The 18,698-nt window shown below is 38.9% G+C and overlaps 1 protein-coding gene across 3 annotated transcripts in view; it reads left to right on the forward strand.

Annotated features, from left to right (window-relative positions):
• Positions 1-18,669, forward strand: part of SMG1 (SMG1, nonsense mediated mRNA decay associated PI3K related kinase) — a 58,742-nt gene extending 40,073 nt beyond the window's left edge. For 2 of the 3 annotated variants that reach the window (XM_027885406.1, XM_027885408.1), the window contains 25 exons: positions 277-499; positions 1,445-1,691; positions 2,285-2,514; positions 2,667-2,915; positions 3,314-3,452; positions 3,540-3,649; positions 4,247-4,465; positions 4,896-5,086; positions 5,310-5,482; positions 5,871-6,150; positions 6,315-6,587; positions 6,706-6,940; positions 7,494-7,720; positions 8,918-9,068; positions 9,162-9,351; positions 9,582-10,051; positions 11,067-11,204; positions 11,828-11,980; positions 12,313-12,492; positions 12,702-12,929; positions 13,362-13,573; positions 13,777-13,883; positions 14,591-14,770; positions 14,917-15,023; positions 15,666-18,231. In XM_027885406.1, the coding sequence (XP_027741207.1) occupies positions 277-499; positions 1,445-1,691; positions 2,285-2,514; positions 2,667-2,915; positions 3,314-3,452; positions 3,540-3,649; positions 4,247-4,465; positions 4,896-5,086; positions 5,310-5,482; positions 5,871-6,150; positions 6,315-6,587; positions 6,706-6,940; positions 7,494-7,720; positions 8,918-9,068; positions 9,162-9,351; positions 9,582-10,051; positions 11,067-11,204; positions 11,828-11,980; positions 12,313-12,492; positions 12,702-12,929; positions 13,362-13,573; positions 13,777-13,883; positions 14,591-14,770; positions 14,917-15,023; positions 15,666-15,743 (4,990 nt within the window). In that variant the 3' untranslated portion in view covers positions 15,744-18,231. Of the gene's footprint in view, positions 1-276; positions 500-1,444; positions 1,692-2,284; positions 2,515-2,666; positions 2,916-3,313; positions 3,453-3,539; positions 3,650-4,246; positions 4,466-4,895; positions 5,087-5,309; positions 5,483-5,870; positions 6,151-6,314; positions 6,588-6,705; positions 6,941-7,493; positions 7,721-8,917; positions 9,069-9,161; positions 9,352-9,581; positions 10,052-11,066; positions 11,205-11,827; positions 11,981-12,312; positions 12,493-12,701; positions 12,930-13,361; positions 13,574-13,776; positions 13,884-14,590; positions 14,771-14,916; positions 15,024-15,665; positions 18,232-18,641 lie in introns of those variants that run through there. The other variant, XM_027885407.1, reaches the window with a different exon arrangement.
• The last annotated feature ends 29 nt before the right edge of the window (positions 18,670-18,698 follow it).

Here is an 18,698-nt window from a genome sequence, read left to right on the forward strand (position 1 = left end):
CTCATTCAGTGATGAAGAACTCAGATCAAATGTTTCATTTAAAAAAAAAAAAGGCAAAAACCAAAAAGTGTGGTTCAGAGGAGCACTGCATTCAATGTGGAATGAAATACTCTTCTTTTTAATATGATCATCCTTGAAGATCTCATTTTAGAGATGTAACGATTTTCATGAACTCTTCAATGTCTCATTTGTCGTTTTATTTTAATGCTCTGATTATGAGATAACTTGGTTTTATGGCATTAAGAACAAATTTTGGTGTGGCTTTTTTTATACCAGAGAGGAGAAAATCGCAATCATGCGTGAGAAGCACACAGCTCTAATGAAGCCCATCGTGTTTGCCCTGGAACACGTGCGGAGCATCACTGCAGCTCCTGCAGAGACTCCTCACGAGAAGTGGTTTCAGGATAACTATGGAGATGCAATTGAAAATGCACTAGAGAAACTTAAGAATCCTTTGAATCCTGCTAAACCTGGAAGCAGCTGGCTCCCATTTAAAGAGGTATTATATGCACAGATGAAGAGCACAATGTAGAGACTTTTTGCTCTTGCTGCACCTTTTGCTTGAGTCTCTCCTCCTCTTGTTCTCTTGCCATATCAGAATTGCAGTCTGAAACTTTGTCTTTTCAGTGCAGGCACCCTGGACACAAAAGCACAGTAATTTTTGCTTTTAGCAAGGCCTGTTGACTGTCTGTTATTGCATTTCTATTCAGTGAAATTACATTGTTTTTCAAATCTTTCATCTTCTGCTATCTGGAATGCTCTTAGTTTTGGGAGCAGGGGCCTTTATTTTTTTTAAATACTATTTTTCTGAAAGTATGCCATTTGAGTTTAGTGTACTGAAATTTTAACAAGTTAATTCTCTGGTTATCTAAACATAATCCTCAGGCTACACAACAACTTTAAAATGATCAGCCCTTCCTGGGGTACTTTGTCAATTATGTCATCTTGTCTTAGTGTTTTGTGGGTCTGAAGAGAAACAAAATATTCACTCAGCTATTCAGAGCCAGCCTGGTGGTTTTTAAAAGTCTTGCTAGACAGAACCAAGGTTTTACACACAAATACTGTACTTTTCCCTGTACTTTCCCTTCTGCTTTGCAGAACAAACAACATGCAGATACATAAACAGGAAGTTGCTGAATGCTGCTGTCTTTGACCACAGCTGAAATATTTATAATGCAGAAGCAAACCTCTGGAGGAGCATGATTTGTTATGAATTCAGTGCTTATCACTGCCCAGAGTGTATTTGCTGTATAAAGGATGTTTCTTAGTTTTTGTCATCTTCATCCTAAACTGTATCTGGATCAATAGGGTGGAAGGGAATGTAAGAAAAAGTCTCTGTGCTTTCTGGAAATGACCACCATTAAGTCTGGATTGGTGGTGGTTTTGTTTTTTAATACTGTTAAGGTGAACCTCTACCTAAAAGAATAAAATTTCTTTGGAATAGGTCATGCTGAGTTTGCAGCAAAGAGCACAGAAACGGGCCAGTTACCTCTTACGACTTGAAGAAATCAGTCCTTGGTTGGCTGCCATGATGAACACTGAAATTGCACTTCCTGGAGAAGTATCTACCAGGGACACAGTCACAATTCACAGTGTGGGCAGCACCATCACAATCCTGCCTACCAAAACCAAACCTAAAAAGCTCCTTTTCCTGGGTTCAGATGGGAAGAACTATCCCTACCTGTTCAAAGGTAAGTAATTGCATTTTTCTTATACAAGGCACTGTCTCTTGTTATAAATTAGACTGTCTTAAAGGCAGGAAGATTGCATGGTGCAACTTCTGCTTTATCTGCCTGAATGATACGGAGAAAGAGGGGCTGGAAGCATTTGCTCTCTCTCTCTTCTCTACTTCCCACTTCACCAAATATTTTCAAGGAATTTTGCCTTGTGAAGCTGTAAGTCTGGGGTATTTCAAATCCCCTCTTTATAAGGTTTTCAGCAGAAGCAGTGTCCTGCTGGATGCAATTTTTCCGAAGCTTAAGGTGGCACCGAAAAGAGAACTTGAGACACTTCTTACCCTTCCGTGAAAGGGCAAGGCCTATTGTTATGTTAGTAACTGTTGTGTGTACCTCTCACAGAGTGGGCTGGCATAAACTGGTGATTCTAGTAGGTAAATACCATGTAAATATTTAGGTTTAGGCTGAACAACTCGTGCTTAATCTGCATAATTTATAAAGATATTCATATTCAGAAATAAAGTAGCTTAAAAAATGCTAAATTTTGGGCTCTGGGAGAAGATTTTTTTTCCTCTCTAGAAACTAAATTTTGAATGAATTTGTTGCAGGCTTGGAAGACTTGCATCTAGATGAAAGAATCATGCAGTTCTTGTCAATTGTGAACACCATGTTTGCTACTATCAACCGCCAAGAGACACCACGGTTCCATGCAAGGCACTACTCTGTGACACCTCTGGGAACAAGGTCAGGCTTGATCCAGTGGGTGGATGGAGCTACACCCTTGTTTGGTCTCTACAAGCGCTGGCAACAGCGAGAAGCTGCTTTACAAGCACAAAAGGTAACTACTGTGTTTTTAGAACGAGAACAAGTCGGAAGAGGAAGATCTATTTTGATTGCAGTTCGGCCAAAACAATGTGTTTTGATTTTATAGAGATACTTTTGTGTGGTAATGAGTTGCAATACGTAAACTACTCTTTTTACCTCTTCTAGGCTCAGGACTCTTACCAGAGTCCTCAGAATCCTGGAATAGTGCCTAGACCCAGTGAACTTTACTACAGTAAAATTGGACCTGCTTTAAAGGCAGTCGGGCTTAGTCTTGACGTGTCACGTCGTGACTGGCCCTTGAATGTCATGAGGGCTGTTCTGGAAGAACTGATGGAAGCAACTCCCCCAAATCTCCTTGCTAAGGAGCTCTGGTCATCATGTACCACACCAGATGAATGGTGGAGAGTTACACAGGTGAGTTATGACAACTATATTTTACCTTTGAGAGACTGTGGTTTTAATGGGATGAGGGGCAACAAATGACCGAGATGTGTGCAAGCAGTGATACTTGTGAGTTTGGAGAGCTAGCACTGCTGATGTTGGATGTGACAGGAAATGTTGGCAATTGTACCATCTGGAATTAAAAAGTGGGTATAGACCCGATTAACTGCATTATTATACTAGAATTATCAGCCTAAGACATGAAAACTCTTGTAAGATATCATCAAAGAACAAATAGAAAACTGCTTGGAATAAGTTGGGTTTGATTAGTCTTACACTTACACTTAAAATACTGTTTTAAGATGGTAGTCAGTCCAATGTGTTGGCAGAGGATTCCCACAAATAATTTTTTCCTGAAACTCTCTTTAAAGTCGTATGCAAGATCCACTGCAGTTATGTCCATGGTTGGCTACATCATTGGTCTTGGAGACAGACATCTGGATAATGTTCTTATAGATATGACTACAGGAGAAGTTGTCCACATAGATTATAATGTTTGCTTTGAAAAAGGTAATTTAAAAAATGCTCTATGTTATTCAAATAAAAGGTTTCCCTTCTTGCTAATTAAAAGAAACAACTTAAATTTTTATCTTAAAGGGAAAAGCCTTAGGGTACCGGAGAAGGTTCCGTTCCGGATGACGCACAACATTGAAACAGCACTTGGAGTTACAGGAGTAGAAGGGGTTTTCAGGCTCTCTTGTGAACAGGTAGGTTAGGAAACTTGAAAACTAAGGGCTGTCACTTGCCAAATACTCTTTTAAAACTTTTCTATTAAACATTCTTTTGCTGGTTTATAAATCCTTCACTTTTCCTGCTGTGATTTTTGTTGGACTTATTTTAGGTATATCCTATGATACGTATTTTAAGAAACATGAGTGTCAGATACTTGCATGTCACACATTTGAGTGGTACTGTTATGATTTAGGGGGGAAGGGGAACTTCTAGCTCTTGATATAAAATGTTATGTTTTTCTGAATCTTTTCTTTGTGATGTTTTGCTTACCCTCTTTCTTTGGGACTCATCCTTGATAACCAGATATATTTTTAAAAAGAAAAATGCTCTGAACAAGGCAAAGTTTTCTTCCTTAAGTGTCTGTGGCCAGTGTACAGAGTTTGTGTGGAGGGTTAGAATGCAATCTTGAGTTTTGGTGACTTCCTGCAGCCTTAGCTCCATTTGTACACACTGGGGTGGTCTTCCCGTCTCTGTAGTGGTTAAGGTTATGTGCAGTATTTTGCACCTAAATTTCCGCTATTCTATGAGGATAATTGCAGAATCAGAATGAGTCTGTTTAAAATGTGATGCAGGTCCTTCATATCATGCGTCGTGGGAGAGAGACTTTGCTCACATTGCTTGAAGCTTTTGTTTATGATCCACTGGTGGACTGGACAGCGGGAGGGGAAGCAGGATTTGCTGGAGCTGTCTATGGTGGGGGTGGCCAGCAGGCTGAAAACAAACAGAGCAAAAGGGAGATGGAAAGAGATATTACACGCAGTCTCTTCTCTTCAAGGGTGGCAGAGATAAAGGTGAGTTTACAACAGTAATTTTCTATTTTAAAACCAAAGTAGGCCTGTGCTTTAATTGCATTTATTTGCATTTGGGGGATGGTGGAAGATAAGGTAACTTTTTAGAAACAGTTTACAAATTTTATTGAGCTAAATTGAGTTTGTATTAAGGGAAGTGCTTATATTAAACTTGCAAGTATTTAATTTTCAGTTTCTGCATGCTTACTTCTAAAACATGTTTTGATGTTTTGGCTGCATCTGGGCTAGGGGAATAAAAACAGAGGTTTAGAGAGCAATCTAAATAAGGAATGTCTGTGAAGATTTAGCATTGTAGCACTGGAAGCAGTCCTAGATGAACAGCATCAAGGAAGGATTAAGTTCTGCCGTATCTTACTTTCTCTTACCTGCTTGTGTTAAGTGCAGTTCTGTAACATCTTTGTTTTGTTTACAGGTTAACTGGTTTAAGAATAGAGATGAAATGCTTGCTGTGCTGCCAAAACTGGACAGTAGCTTAGAAGAATATCTGAACCTGCAAGAGCAGTTGACAGATGTGGAAAAGTTGCAAGGAAAACTACTGGAAGAGATAGAATTTCTGGAAGGTGCAGAAGGGGTGGATCATCCCTCCCACACGCTTCAGCACAGGTACAGAGGAGCCAGGAGTTCTGTCAGGAGTCTCACAGTTCAATTAATTATATTATGGGGAAACAGTTATTAATGTAACATTACTTTTATGTAACTGGTGAGAATATATTCATTTTCTGGTCAACACAGGAGTTGTATTGTTTGATATGGTTATGTTTTCTATAGCATTAAGTATTTTTTTTCTTGTAGTACTTACTTGATTCTGTGGCTTCAATAATTTCAGGTATTCTGAGCACACACAGTTGCAGTCTCAACAAAGAGCTGTCCAAGAAGCAATCCAAGTGAAGCTGAATGAGTTTGAGCAGTGGATAACACATTACCAAACTGCTTTCAGTAACTTAGAGGCAACACAACTTGCAAGTCTTCTTCAAGAAATTAGCACGCAAATGGATCTAGGTATAAAATTTTATCTGTGGGTGTGTTTTTAATGGTTTGAAAACACCTAGAGTTTAATATCAAGGAGGCATTATGAGTATCCTCTAACCTAAAGGCAAGGACCTGTATGTAATGAAAGAAAGAGGCTTCTTCAAGGGGTAATTTAGAGCATTTCAAGGCTTCTGTGCCAAGGTGTCTGAAGGAACTTGTCTGTGCTGGTTTCAGTCTCAGCTGGGCATGAGATGATTCTCTTACCTTGTGCTCAAAATTCTCAGTATGAATTCTCCATGCTTCCTTTATCCCAAGTAAAAGAATATTTGTGAAAAGGTGTTAGAGCTCAGTATTTGAATGCTATAAAATGTGTCTGCTTCAGAGATGCATCTTAATTTTTAATCATCTTTCTTAAAAGGTCCTCCAAGTTATGTCCCAGCAACAGCATTTCTGCAAAATGCAGGCCAGGCACATCTAATCAGTCAGTGTGAACAACTGGAAGGAGAAGTTGGTGCTCTTCTCCAGCAGAGAAGATCCGTGTTACGGGGATGTCTCGAACAGCTGCACAACTATGCAACAGTTGCTCTGCAGTATCCAAAAGCTGTGTTTCAGAAGCACCGAATAGAGCAGTGGAAAACCTGGATGGAAGAACTCATTTGTAACATGACAATAGAGCGTTGTCAGGATATCTTTAGGAAGTAAGTTGAGAGAATAGTGCATTGTTCAAAAAAAATTTCTATCCTAATTTTTTAATGAAAATAAATACTTTTGCAAGGAGAGTATTTTTCTTACACAGACTATTTTTCTTTTGCAGTTATCTAATACTGGAGAAAATTTTGTCATTGTACTTTTTGCTTTGCAGGTATGAAATGCAATATGCTCCTCAGCCCCCTCCGAGCATGTGCCAGTTCATAACTGCCACGGAAATGACCCTGCAGCGCTACGCGGCTGATATCAACAACAGACTGATCCGGCAGGTGGAGCGTTTGAAACAGGAGGCGGTCACTGTGCCTGTCTGCGAGGAGCAGCTCAAGGAAATTGAACGGTGCATAAAAGTTTTCCTTCACGAAAATGGAGAGGAGGGCTCGCTGAGCTTGGCCAGTGTCATCATCTCCGCTCTGTGTGCGCTGACAAGGTGAGTTCCCTCTCGTGAAACTTGGTGAGTTTTGTGTGAGACAAGGGATATTCAAGTGATGTAATTATGTGAAGAATGCAACAGCAGGCATGTTGTCTAAGTGTCGTGATCCATCTAGGCGAAATCTGATGATGGAAGGTGCAGCATCGAGTGCTGGAGAGCAGCTGGTTGATTTGACTTCAAGAGACGGAGCCTGGTTCTTGGAGGAGCTTTGCAGCATGAGTGGGAATGTCACATGCCTTGTGCAGTTGCTGAAGCAGTGTCATCTTGTACCTCAGGACTTGGATATTCCGAACCCCATTGAAGCATCAGAAGCTGTTCACTTGGCAAATGGAGTCTATATCTCTCTTCAGGTGATACTTACTTTTATGTCACCTTTTCCTCCAACATTCAAGACTTCAGCTAAGCCATTTTTAATAGATTCTTCCTTAAAGGGCTAAATGTTTGTTTATGATGCTGCTGGGTTTTTTTACTTAAATCTTAGTCTCGATTGCTGTATTTGGCTGAGTTGAACAGGCATTTGCTTCTTCTGTTTACAGTTTTATTTGATTGAAAGAAACTGTTATGCTGACAAATTGTAAAAACTGCTGTCAAGTAAGTAACCATGAGGAAGCAGTTAGTATCAGATTTATAGATACACTAGCTTCATGTCTTGCTGGTGCTGTGGAGACAGTTGTTGCTGCATTTCTACAAATGTCAAGCCTTTGGCTTTATACAAGGTCTAATGTATTCCTGATTTCTTTAAAGTTAAAAAAACGACTTTTGACTCTGGGCTGACCAGCATCATGTTACATTTTAGATGACGCCTGCTGCAGGGTGGTGTAATACTAAAATGACAAAGATGTTGTGTATGATACTTTTTGAGGGAGGAAAATTTCTTATGTTTTCTTATTTACTCCCCAACAGGAATTGAACTCAAACTTCCGACAGATCATTTTCCCTGAGGCACTTAGGTGCTTAATGAAAGGAGAGTATACTTTAGAAAGTATGCTCCATGAATTGGATAATCTTATAGAGCAAACAACTGATGGAGTCCCTTTGCAAACACTGGTTGAATCTCTTCAAGCCTACTTACGAAATGCTGCTATGGGTCTAGAGGAAGAAACACATACCCATTACATTGATGTTGCAAGGTAAATCACCTTTTTTTTTTTTTTTTTCTTAGTTCAGGTGTGAGAGATTGAAGACTGCAGAACATTAGTTTGTGTAAATTTATTATTATTTGATATATAGATGTTTTTTTCCCCAAGAACGCCCGTAAGCAAAGTGCAGTGTCTGAAGTGCACTGTTTCCTCTGAGTTGGTGTCTTTATCCACATGCATACACAGAGACGTGGAGCTATGGCAATTTACACTTACATCTGCTTAAAGCTGACTTATGGTAGTCAACTTGTTCCAGAAAATGTTGTTGTGATTTTTGTATTTGAAGTTAAAGGATGCTAAAAATAGGAGCTGGTTCATTAGTTTGTGGGAGGAACTCGTGGAAGGGAGAGCTTGTAACCATGGCACTCCTCTTGTCAGGAGGGTTGATGAGCGGCTTTTGCATAATGAGTCAGTGACTTGATTAAAAAACCAAAATGCAAACAAACAAAACCCCAGCCAAACAGAAAGACTTGTGCATCTTGTAATGTGGGACAGTACCTTTCCAGGGAAGTGCTTGGTACAGAACTGAGCCAGTTCCAGAGCTTCCTTTGAGCCAGTTGTGGTGGCTCCAGCGGCAGTACAGCCAAGGCTGTATGCACTGAGAACAATTTATGTTGTTTCTCTTAGATTAGTTTTTTCCTGGTTTACTCATTGGCAAACCTGCTCAGCCCGTTAGTTGAGGATCAAAAGCGACATAAGGGAAGGGAGGGATGAGACCACCCTTCAGGAGCACCCAGCTGTTAAAGTGTCTCAGCCATACCCTGAGACCTCACCCTCCACCTTTTTACCCCACACTCAGTCAGTTATGTGTGTGCATGTTATAAAACCAGTGCTTGGTTTCCAAGGAGGGAAAGGTGATATCTGCCTCTCTAACTATTCATAACTTTAACATGCTCATAGAAAGTACAGTCTGTATCTTCTACCTGTATTTTCTAGCTATTATTATAGCTTTGTAGGTGGTCCTCTAATACAGTCTTATGGTATCCTTAGCTGTTCTTGAGACCAGCATTGGGATTCATGTGGAAAAAGGGCGGGGAGGGTGGGAAAAGCCTGCAGAAATTTCATCTTGTTCAGATGCATCTTAATTCCAATCTGTTCTATGTGTGGGATCAATCAGCTTAAAATCCTACTTATTGTGAACTAAGCAAAACCATGTAAAGTTTTTCTTTTTTTTTTTTTCCTTTGAAGAGTACTTCATGCTCAGTATGGTGAACTGATTCAGCCGAGAAATGGTTCAGTTGATGAAACTCCCAAAATGTCAGCTGGTCAGATGCTCTTGGTAGCTTTTGATGGAATGTTTGCTCAAGTGGAAACTGCATTTGGTTTATTGATTGAAAAGGTATGGATCTGTACTTTCTAGAGTACTCTTGGAGTCAAAAAATAGAAAGCTTTTATGAAAGCAAACCTAATTTATTTCCTTTATATTGCTCAGCTAAACAAGATGGAGATACCTCTTGCTTGGCGTAAGATTGACATAATTAGGGAAGCCCGCAGCACCCAAGTGAACTTCTTTGATGATGACAATAATCGGCAAGTTCTAGAGGAAATTTTCTTTCTGAAGAGATTGCAAACCATTAAAGAATTTTTCAGGCTCTGTGGTACCTTTTCTAAAACACTGTCAGGTAAACAAATGTTATTTGTTTATTATATTCAGTATGGCTTTATGCACTTCTCATCCTGTTCAGAAGAACATAAAATGGGCACTTTTACTGTAACTTAACCTTTCATATATGGCAAGGATGCAGAAATTCAAAAAAATTCCTGTAATCTGTGTTTATAAGTCGAGTAATATTTTTCTAGGTACTTCCAATATTTTTTTAATAACAAAAATACTGTTTCTTTCGTTTAAAAGGAATCAGTTCACTTGAAGACCAGAATGCAGTAAATGGACCTGTTCAGATTGTCAATGTGAAAGCCCTTTACAGGAACTCTTGTTTTAGTGAAGATCAAATGGCCAAACCAATTAAGGCTTTTACAGCAGACTTTGTGAGGCAGCTTTTAATCGGCCTTCCAAATCAAGCTCTGGGACTGACTTTGTGCAGTTTCATCAGCGCTTTGGGTGTCGATATCATTGCTCAGGTAGAGGCTAAAGACTTTGGAGCAGAAAGCAAAGTTTCTGTGGATGACCTGTGCAAGAAAGCTGTGGAGCACAATATCCAGATTGGGAAGTTCTCCCAGTTGGTGATGAACAGGGCGACAGTTCTGGCGAGTTCGTACGACACCGCGTGGAAGAAGCACGACCTGGTGCGCAGACTCGAGACCAGTATTTCATCTTGCAAGACCAGCCTGCAGAGAGTGCAGCTGCACATTGCCATGTTTCAGGTGAGGTCACAGCCCAGAGTGGTTTGTTTCTGAATTGTGTCTGTGGAAAGTGAGCTGACTTACTGTGTCTGAGCTCAACAAAACCTTATATTTTGTTGAATAGGTTCTAGAGTATTTTAATGGCCTCTATTTTGGTTTTAAATGACACTGTAAATATACATGGAAAGAAGTGTTAGAGCTACCTCCTTTTGAAGGCTAGCTGCTTTGTAAGAAGCAAATTTGGCAATGTGTAAATTCTTTTTGAGTCAATATGTGTAATTTTTTTTTTCAATAGCCATTAAGTAATTTCTCAGAAAACAGGTCTTTCACTGGCTTTCTTACTAGCAATGCTGTCCCATTCTCCCCCTGTTTTCCAAGAAGATTATGACTTTAAGGGAGGAGACTGCTTGAAACAGCATGCATTGCTGTGTGTTGTCTTGGATCTTTCCTTCAAAGTTTTAATGCATTAGCTGTGTCCTTGCTCCAGTTTGCCTTTTTAAAAAATATAAATAGCATTATCAATCCTGAAAAATGCTCTTCTGAGGCCTTAGATAAATGCCATGGTGTACCTTGAACTGTACACTGGTATCCAGTTGTACTGTAGTGTCAGTGATCTTGATTTTATAGTGATTTGTAGGTTAAGGGACAAGGCTTTCTGCGTGACAGTTAATAAACCGTTCTGTAGACTGATGAGCAAAGTCGTGTTGATTTTAATGCATCACAAGTGAATTGTTTCTGAATATTGATGGCTTTCCTTCAGATCAAAAAAAGTGTGTAAATCACTTCTAGTAAGTTAGTGACTGTTTAAATGGTACGAACATCCAAGCTGGCAAAACACAATTTACAACTAATTGTATAATTGAACACTCTCTAATGACTTAGAACTTTGAAGCCATGCTGGTATCATCTGACGTGCAGCCCTTTTAAATGCCCTTACTCATAAAATGTACCAGAGCACTGGAATTGCTGTTTATGATGCAAAGTATTTTGTGCTGAGCAATACTGATAACTGAGTATTGCTGTTATCTTCCTTAAGTGGCAGCATGAAGATCTCCTCATCAGTCGCCCACAAGCTATTTCTGTCACTCCTCCACCTCGTTCTGCAATTTTAGCCAGCATGAAAAAGAAACTTCACACGCTCAGTCAGATTGAAGCTTCAATTGCAACAGTCCAGGTATGACTCGTTTGGGGAGGTTTGTTCATCAGGATATTGGAATGTGATTCTAACACAAACTGTAAAATCATGTACCACCTTCACATTATGTTACCTGTCTTGCTATCTTGTACTAATGTAGGGGTATTTAATTGATCTCTTTCATTATGTCTCATATATACTGTCTCAGTGTTTGATTTTGCTGTCTCATTGAAGACATTTTCTCTGGAATATCAGTCAATCTCTTTGACAAAAAATAAGATACCTTTTCTTTCTGAAGGGTGCTTAATGCTCCTATTTTTTGTCTGCCTTAGAATTTACTATAATGATAGTAAATAATTTTACTAGCTAAGTGTCAGAAGCTTTCTTTGTAGATCTGGGCAAATCAATTATTCCATGTGTTAAGGTTTATGTGCTGTGGCTCAGCTCAGCTTTTTAGCTTTTCTTGGTGTTGGTATTATAGAATGTTTATTGTTAATCTATCAATCATGAATACCACAGTATTTTACATAGAAGGGTATAAAAATGTGTTATATATACATAAATTTTTTTTTAAAGTTAGGCTTGGAATGATATATATCAGTATGGATTGTATATATGTATATATAAGCGGGATTTGGATATTTTTTCCTTCCTCAATGCAGGAGAAGCTAGCAGCACTTGAAGCAAGTATTGAGCAGCGTTTAAAATGGGCAGGAGGTGCTAATCCTGCACTGGCACCAGTCTTGCAAGATTTTGATGCCACTATTGCTGAAAGAAGAAACCTTGTACTTAAAGAAAGTCAAAGAGCAAGTCAGGTACTGTAGATAAGTACGGTCCTATTGACTCTAAGTGTATTCACTCTTCATTTCCTACTTGAGATTTATGTAGAAGATATTTTTCTGCTCTGCAGCTAAAGACCAAACATAGATAACTAAATACTTCTGGGAATCCCACTTGAAAAGCAATATGAATAATCTCTGTGAGAATTGCTGCAGGGTTGGATGACCCTGACATGATACAGCTACTGTAACAGAGCAGTATCTGTGTGTTTAAAATTCTCACTTTTAAGGGTGTGGAAAAAAAAGCAGTTTGTATTATAGGCAGTTGAATTGGAATAATTTATCTCACTCTTGCTTTGATTTTTCAGGTCACTTTCCTTTGCAGTAATATCATTCATTTTGAAAGTTTACGTACTAGAACAGCAGAAGCCTTAAATCTTGATGCTGCATTATTTGAACTTCTCAAACGCTGTCAACAAATGTGCTCCTTTGCATCCCAGTTCAACAGCTCAGTGTCTGACCTGGAGCTTCGTCTGCTCCAGAGAGTGGTAAGCAAAGGTCAAAGCAAAACACTAAACATTGTAGAATCCCTGTAAGGAGTTCTCAGTTTTGTGTTCCATTCTAAGTCAGTGTTATATGTACCTACGGGGTGTGGATCACAGGGTTTGTGCTGTCAGCTGATAAACACTTCTCAGTGGCATCTACACTAATTGAATTTTATCTCTGGATACAGATAAAATGTTTCTGTTATTTTTAGGGCACTGGTCTTGAACATCCTATTGGCAGCTCTGAATGGCTCCACTCAGCTCACAAGCAGTTGACCCAGGAAATATCTACCCAGAGAACAGTACAAACAGAAAGAGAACAGCAAATAGAAACAGTTTGTGAAACAATTCAGAATCTGGTGGATGGTATTAAAACTGTGCTCACGGGACATAACAGACAACTTGGAGATGTCAAACATCTACTGAAAGCTATGGCAAAGGTATGCCTGAAACATCCTTAAATTTATTCCTCAAGCCCATGTCAATACAGTTTAAGAAAAATAACACTTGTAGCTATGTGCTTTTTAAAGTATCTAGAAACAGTGAAATGTGTTCATGCATATGGAGTTCAAGACATAGAGTTAATTTTATCTCTAAGAATTCATAAGACTTTCTATCACTAGGCTGAGCAGGCTTTGGTTGAATTCTCTCTATTGGCAGTTGAAAAACTTTCTGTTTATAAATTCTCTTGGTTCTTAATCAGTGAAACATTTTATAATTTTTAAATTTATCCTCTTGAAATGAACTACTGAACATTATGGTTATTAGTAGCCAAATGACAAACTGAGGGGCTGAAAGGGCTAAAAAATGCTCAGCTTTACTCTCTTATTTAAAATATAGCAGTTAACCTTTTATGCACATCTTTGTTACAGGATGAAGAAGCAGCTTTGGCAGATGGTGAAGATGTTCCCTATGAAAATAGTGTTAGGCAGTTCTTGGGCGAATATAAATCGTGGCAAGATAATATTCAGACAGTTCTGTTTACATTAGTTCAGGTTATGGGTCAAGTCCGCAGTCAGGAACATGTTGAAATGCTGCAGGAAATAACTCCCACCTTGAAAGAACTAAAAACACAGAGCCAAAGGTAAGAAAGTCACTTTGTCTCAAGTGAGAAAAGGCATTTTGCTTGTCTGCTTTCACATAGCAGGAACACATCATGAGGCACCTACTTGATGGTTTTCTTAGAAAGCAGAAATCTTTCTGCAAAATTTGACTTAATTTTCTTTTTGAGTTTTCAATAAGTCAAATAGTTGCATGAACATTTATCAATTTCATTATGTTTTCTAGTGTCTACAATAATCTGGTGGGTTTTGCATCACCCTTAGTCACGGATACATCAAATGAATGCTCAAGCCCAACTTCTGCTCCTACATATCAGCCAACCTTTGCTGCAGGTAATACTTGAACAAGTGCAAACATGAAACCACCAGGAATTGATATTAAAGAGGGGATCATAGCTCTTACTAAATTTTGAAATACAGAAAACTTCTATAAGATTATAAAACCCCATAAAATTTAAGTAATTTGTCATACAATACTGAATGACTGCTTGATCATGGCCTTTGAGACCTGTTTTCACCCCACAACACCTACATGGAAAGCACTGTTGTGTATCATCTGAACTGTAGTTTCTGTTAAATTATTATTAAAATATATGGTAACTTTGGAATTAATTTGAAAACCCTTCAAAAACATTCATGTCTGAAAAATTTTCATTACTTACAGTTAAAAACATGAGTGGCATTTCTCATGAGAAATCGTTTCTATTTAAAGAATTACTCTACTGTTAATATTGGGACTAGGGGCAGGTTTATAACTTCTATCAAGAAAAAGGGTTGCATTTTATAACTGCCCTACAAATGATAGAGGTTGAGAGTCCATGAAAATTTGCTTAATGTAAACAAATGTTTTGCAGTGGAATAAAACTTCTTGAAGTGAAAAAAATTAGAAAATGGGAAGACTGAAAACTGGTACCGGGTTTAAAATGCATTTGTTCTGAAGAATTGATAACTGCATTATACACGTTTAATTGTGCTTTTTCTTGCCTCTATAATATACTGTTATTTTGAAGACTTTAAGTGCTTTTAAACTTTCTTTCCAGCTGTACGTAGCAATACAGGGCAGAAAACTCAGCCAGAGGTGATGTCACAGAATGCAAGAAAGCTAATTCAGAAAAACCTTGCAACATCAGCAGATACTCCTCCAAGCACAGTCCCAGGAACTGGCAAAAGTGTTGCTTGTAGTCCCAAAAAGACAGCCAGGGACCCTAAAACAGGAAAAGGTAAATACAGACCTTAAAAAAAAAAACAACCAGAAAAAAACTAACAAACAAATCCCACCACTGACAGCAACAAAAAAAACCTAAAATGCCTCAGTGGTTTTCTGTGCAGGAATGTAAAACTTGATTAACTTTATTTGTGCCTTTAGCCGTGCAGGAAAGGAATTCATACGCAGTTAGCGTGTGGAAGCGGGTCAAAGCCAAGTTAGAGGGCCGAGATGTGGATCCCAACAGGAGAATGTCTGTGGCTGAACAGGTGAGTTGAAAATAATAAAATTCCAGTGCTGGTCCTTGCTTTAAATGTGTAAGGATGTGTGTGTGTGCGCTGAAGTGTGCCTTCAAGTTCCTTTTGGGGTGTGGGACATATTCCAGTGCAAATCAGGTTTGCTGCTGCCTTACATTGTTGCATTTATTTTTTTCCCTGTCATATGCCTTTGTTTTTCTATATGGGAGGTTTATGTAAAGTCATGAATTGGCTAAAACTGCCTTTTGTCTTTTAGTAAGCTAACATTTGTTCCACAGCTGTTGATAGGCAAGGAGAACACGAGATCTGTACAGCTGTCCAAGGACAGAACTTGTCTGTGTTTGCTGAGATAACAGAGCCACGCTCCTGTCTCTGGGAAGTGGAGTCAGGGGACCCAGTTGTCCATGTCAGTTTGAGAATGTTGTGGCTATTTTCCAGAGAGGGGCTATGAATGAGACAGTGGGACCTATTTTTGTCCCTGCAGTACAAATTCCTGTTTCTTATGTGGACTGCACAAAGTTATGTTTACAGTTACTGGAGATTTTTTTTCGCCTGAAGCATTCGCAGGTGACATTCGACAGTAAGTTCTAAGATCACTTAAACACTTTTAAAATTCTATCTTATTTTTAATTACTTGTTTGACCTTTTTAATAGGTTGACTTTGTGATTAAGGAAGCAACTAATCTAGATAACTTGGCTCAGCTGTATGAAGGTTGGACTGCCTGGGTATGAGTAGGGAGACAGCAGATCGGTCTGGTTCAGCGAGGTCAGACACCCACCAGAATCAACTCGGCCTCAGGCATCCGTAGCCGCACCACAGTCGGTGGTGATGCATACTGGGGCTTAATCTGAGGAAACCTAGGAAATCTCGGTGCACTGGGAAGTGAATCCTGCAGGATAGCTGCACTCAGGGATACGCTAAACACAATGGTCTGCAACCCCCACGGTCAAGGGTGAAAGCTCACCGCTTGAGCAACACGGTTTGTCTTTCTGCTACGGAAGAACTGCAAACGTGTCTGGGGGTCAGCTGCAGAAAGAAATCAGGATGCTACAAACCGCAGAGTGATTTGGAACTCAATTCCATCTGACCCTGTGAACAATTCAGGAAACACCGAACCCTGTTCAAAGAAAAACAGAAAAATGGGGCCATGAAGAAATCACAGCAAGGGCAGATTTGATGCATTCAGATTCTTGTTACTCTTGTTATGTGGCAGCAGTGCTGGTTGAGTCGACCAGTTAGTACGGGAAAAGGCTACAAAATGTAAACTTCAGAAATGGACTGAAAGCAAAGAGCTGTACATCAGATAATACGCTGCATTGGAAGAACTTCTGAGATAGAAGAAAAAGCCTTTGTTCTCTTCTCCCTTTCCTCTTTCCTTTCTCTCTTCCCTCCCAGCTTCTCCTTGCATACACCCCTCTTGGCTTATTCTTGTAGGTTAGGTGTACTTCCAATATACTTTTTATTTCAATCCTTCTACTTCACAGTTTAGTCAAATTAACAACTTGAATTTTGTTTGGTAAACAATTTTTCCAAAAGCACTGAAAATATAGAACATCAATGATTACTTATGAGTTGGATGGTCAAGTGCAAAATGTAATTTTGGTTATTTTAAAGTCATTTTTGTGATTCTATTATGTACAGTTTCTCAAAATTGTCACTGTGCATTTAAAAGTAATGAATCCTACAAGCATTTGATTTAATGTGCACTTCCCTCTGCTTGCAGTGTACACTTTTTTGTAATTCAAATTGTCCCTCCAATCTCATTCTACTGTGATTGCTGTAGTTTCTTTCGTACGACGTAGCTAATCCAGTGTAATCTTTACCTTTTTAAAAACCAGGATAGAGTATCTAGTAGAGTTTTACATTGTTGATGACAGATAAACAATAAAGTGATGTTCTGGTGGAGGTAGAGTGATATGCTTTTTACTTCACTTTCCTAATCCTTTTAGTTTACACTTGTAAATTCTAGTGCTTCACTTCACAGGGGTATACATATAATCCAAGAAATGAAGGACTCTCCAATTTTTTTTCATCTAGATCTGTAAAGATTTCTGCAAAGTAGTTTTCCTTTGCCATATTACTTCTGTAGATGGTTGTTCAGTCATACATCCATAGGGAATCTTCCACCAAGGTTTTTTTTTTAATCAGTTCTCAAAGTGTGATTATGGTCAGAAAAGTCTCTCTAAAAATGGCATCATCTTACTTAGATCAAGGTCCTGCTTGTCTGCTGGTTGTCTAAAAGACTTCTTGCTTCTTTTTTTAAGTGGGACACCTTTAGGAAAAGGCAACTTCTTTTCTTAGAGCAAATAAACCCCACGGAATTCAGTTACAACTACAGAATCATACTGGTGCTGATACCTAAAGCAGAAATGCACACTGGAGTTCTCAACCCAGATAAATTTGTGTAGTTATTTATAAAAAAATTCTTTTTTGTAAACTTCATCAATTCATTATGCACAGTTCTTGCAAAATGGGGGAAGATTCTTTATGCCATTTTAGTCACTTTTCAGAGTAAAAACACACTTTAAATACAGCATTTTTCTGTTAAAATCCAAGTATTAAAGGATTTGAGCCAAGCCCACTACTGGCATAAAATTAATTTAATTGAATGGGTTTGCAGCAGTTCATCTGAGTAGGATGGTAATTTTCGGATAACATAATGAATGCCAGGCAAACTTATGTTCCTTTCAGTATTTGCACTATGCTAACTGCTCTGCCTCCGCAGTAGGTCTTAGAATTCACTTTCTCCTCTGTTGCCAACTTTTCGTGGACATGCACTTTGAAGTGTAAGAGTTTTCAACAGTCACATGGCCTTCCTTGCACTCTTGATTGCCTGATTACCTCTAAGGAAGTCACAGGCTTTGCATCTAACAGTACCCGTGCAAACGCATTCCACTGCCGCTGCTTCCTGCCCCTCTGCGCCGCATCGCAAGGAAAGGTGTTGGAATGTTGCAGTGAAGAACATTCGTACGCAGAACAAGACACTTGACACTGTTGGTCCTTTTCATTTTTCTCCAGTTTAAAAATATCCTTACGAACAATCTGTTGGAGAACCATAGTAACAGGAGTGTGTTGTACCTGCTGTTTTGTTTCTTGGAAGCTGGGGGGAAGGGAGGGGTAATGCACTCACCTGTGGCTCATGTATTATACCTCTGCAATCCAGAAATGAAACACTTGTGTGGAGATGGGTTCTTACTGCGTAATTTAATAAAGTTTAAACAAACAAACAAAAAAGAATATGCATTTTTAATTTCCTTTTATGCAAAACTACGTGTGGTTGTGAAAATTACAGGGAAGAATGAAGTGCCTGATACAAACAAATACAAACTAAGCCTCAAATTAAGGCAGGATTCTCCAGAGATTTAATTTGCATAGCTAATGTAAAGGAGACAGCTCAGATGCAGAGGAGTTAGTGGGCCTGCTTTTGTGTGCTGATGCATTTTCCTTGGAAATGTTGACAGTATGGCAGGTTAGTCTTGATGACACCGAAAATCTAGAGTCTCTGCATGCAGCTTGCATAGTAAATAAGACTGCATTATTACATTCTCTAAAAAGATGTGTCTCTTATAAAGACATAAGGATACTTCATTTATTTTCAGTAAAACTGGTATGTTTACTTTTCTCTGCAGGAAGGCACACCTAGGATATTGCTGATCTGGAATCACATCTCTAAATACATACAAACC

Source organism: Empidonax traillii, unplaced genomic scaffold, assembly GCF_003031625.1.
Source record: "Empidonax traillii isolate 1590-97213 ecotype Southwest subspecies unplaced genomic scaffold, ASM303162v1 scaffold166:size2381449, whole genome shotgun sequence".
NCBI classification, from domain to species: domain Eukaryota; kingdom Metazoa; phylum Chordata; class Aves; order Passeriformes; family Tyrannidae; genus Empidonax; species Empidonax traillii.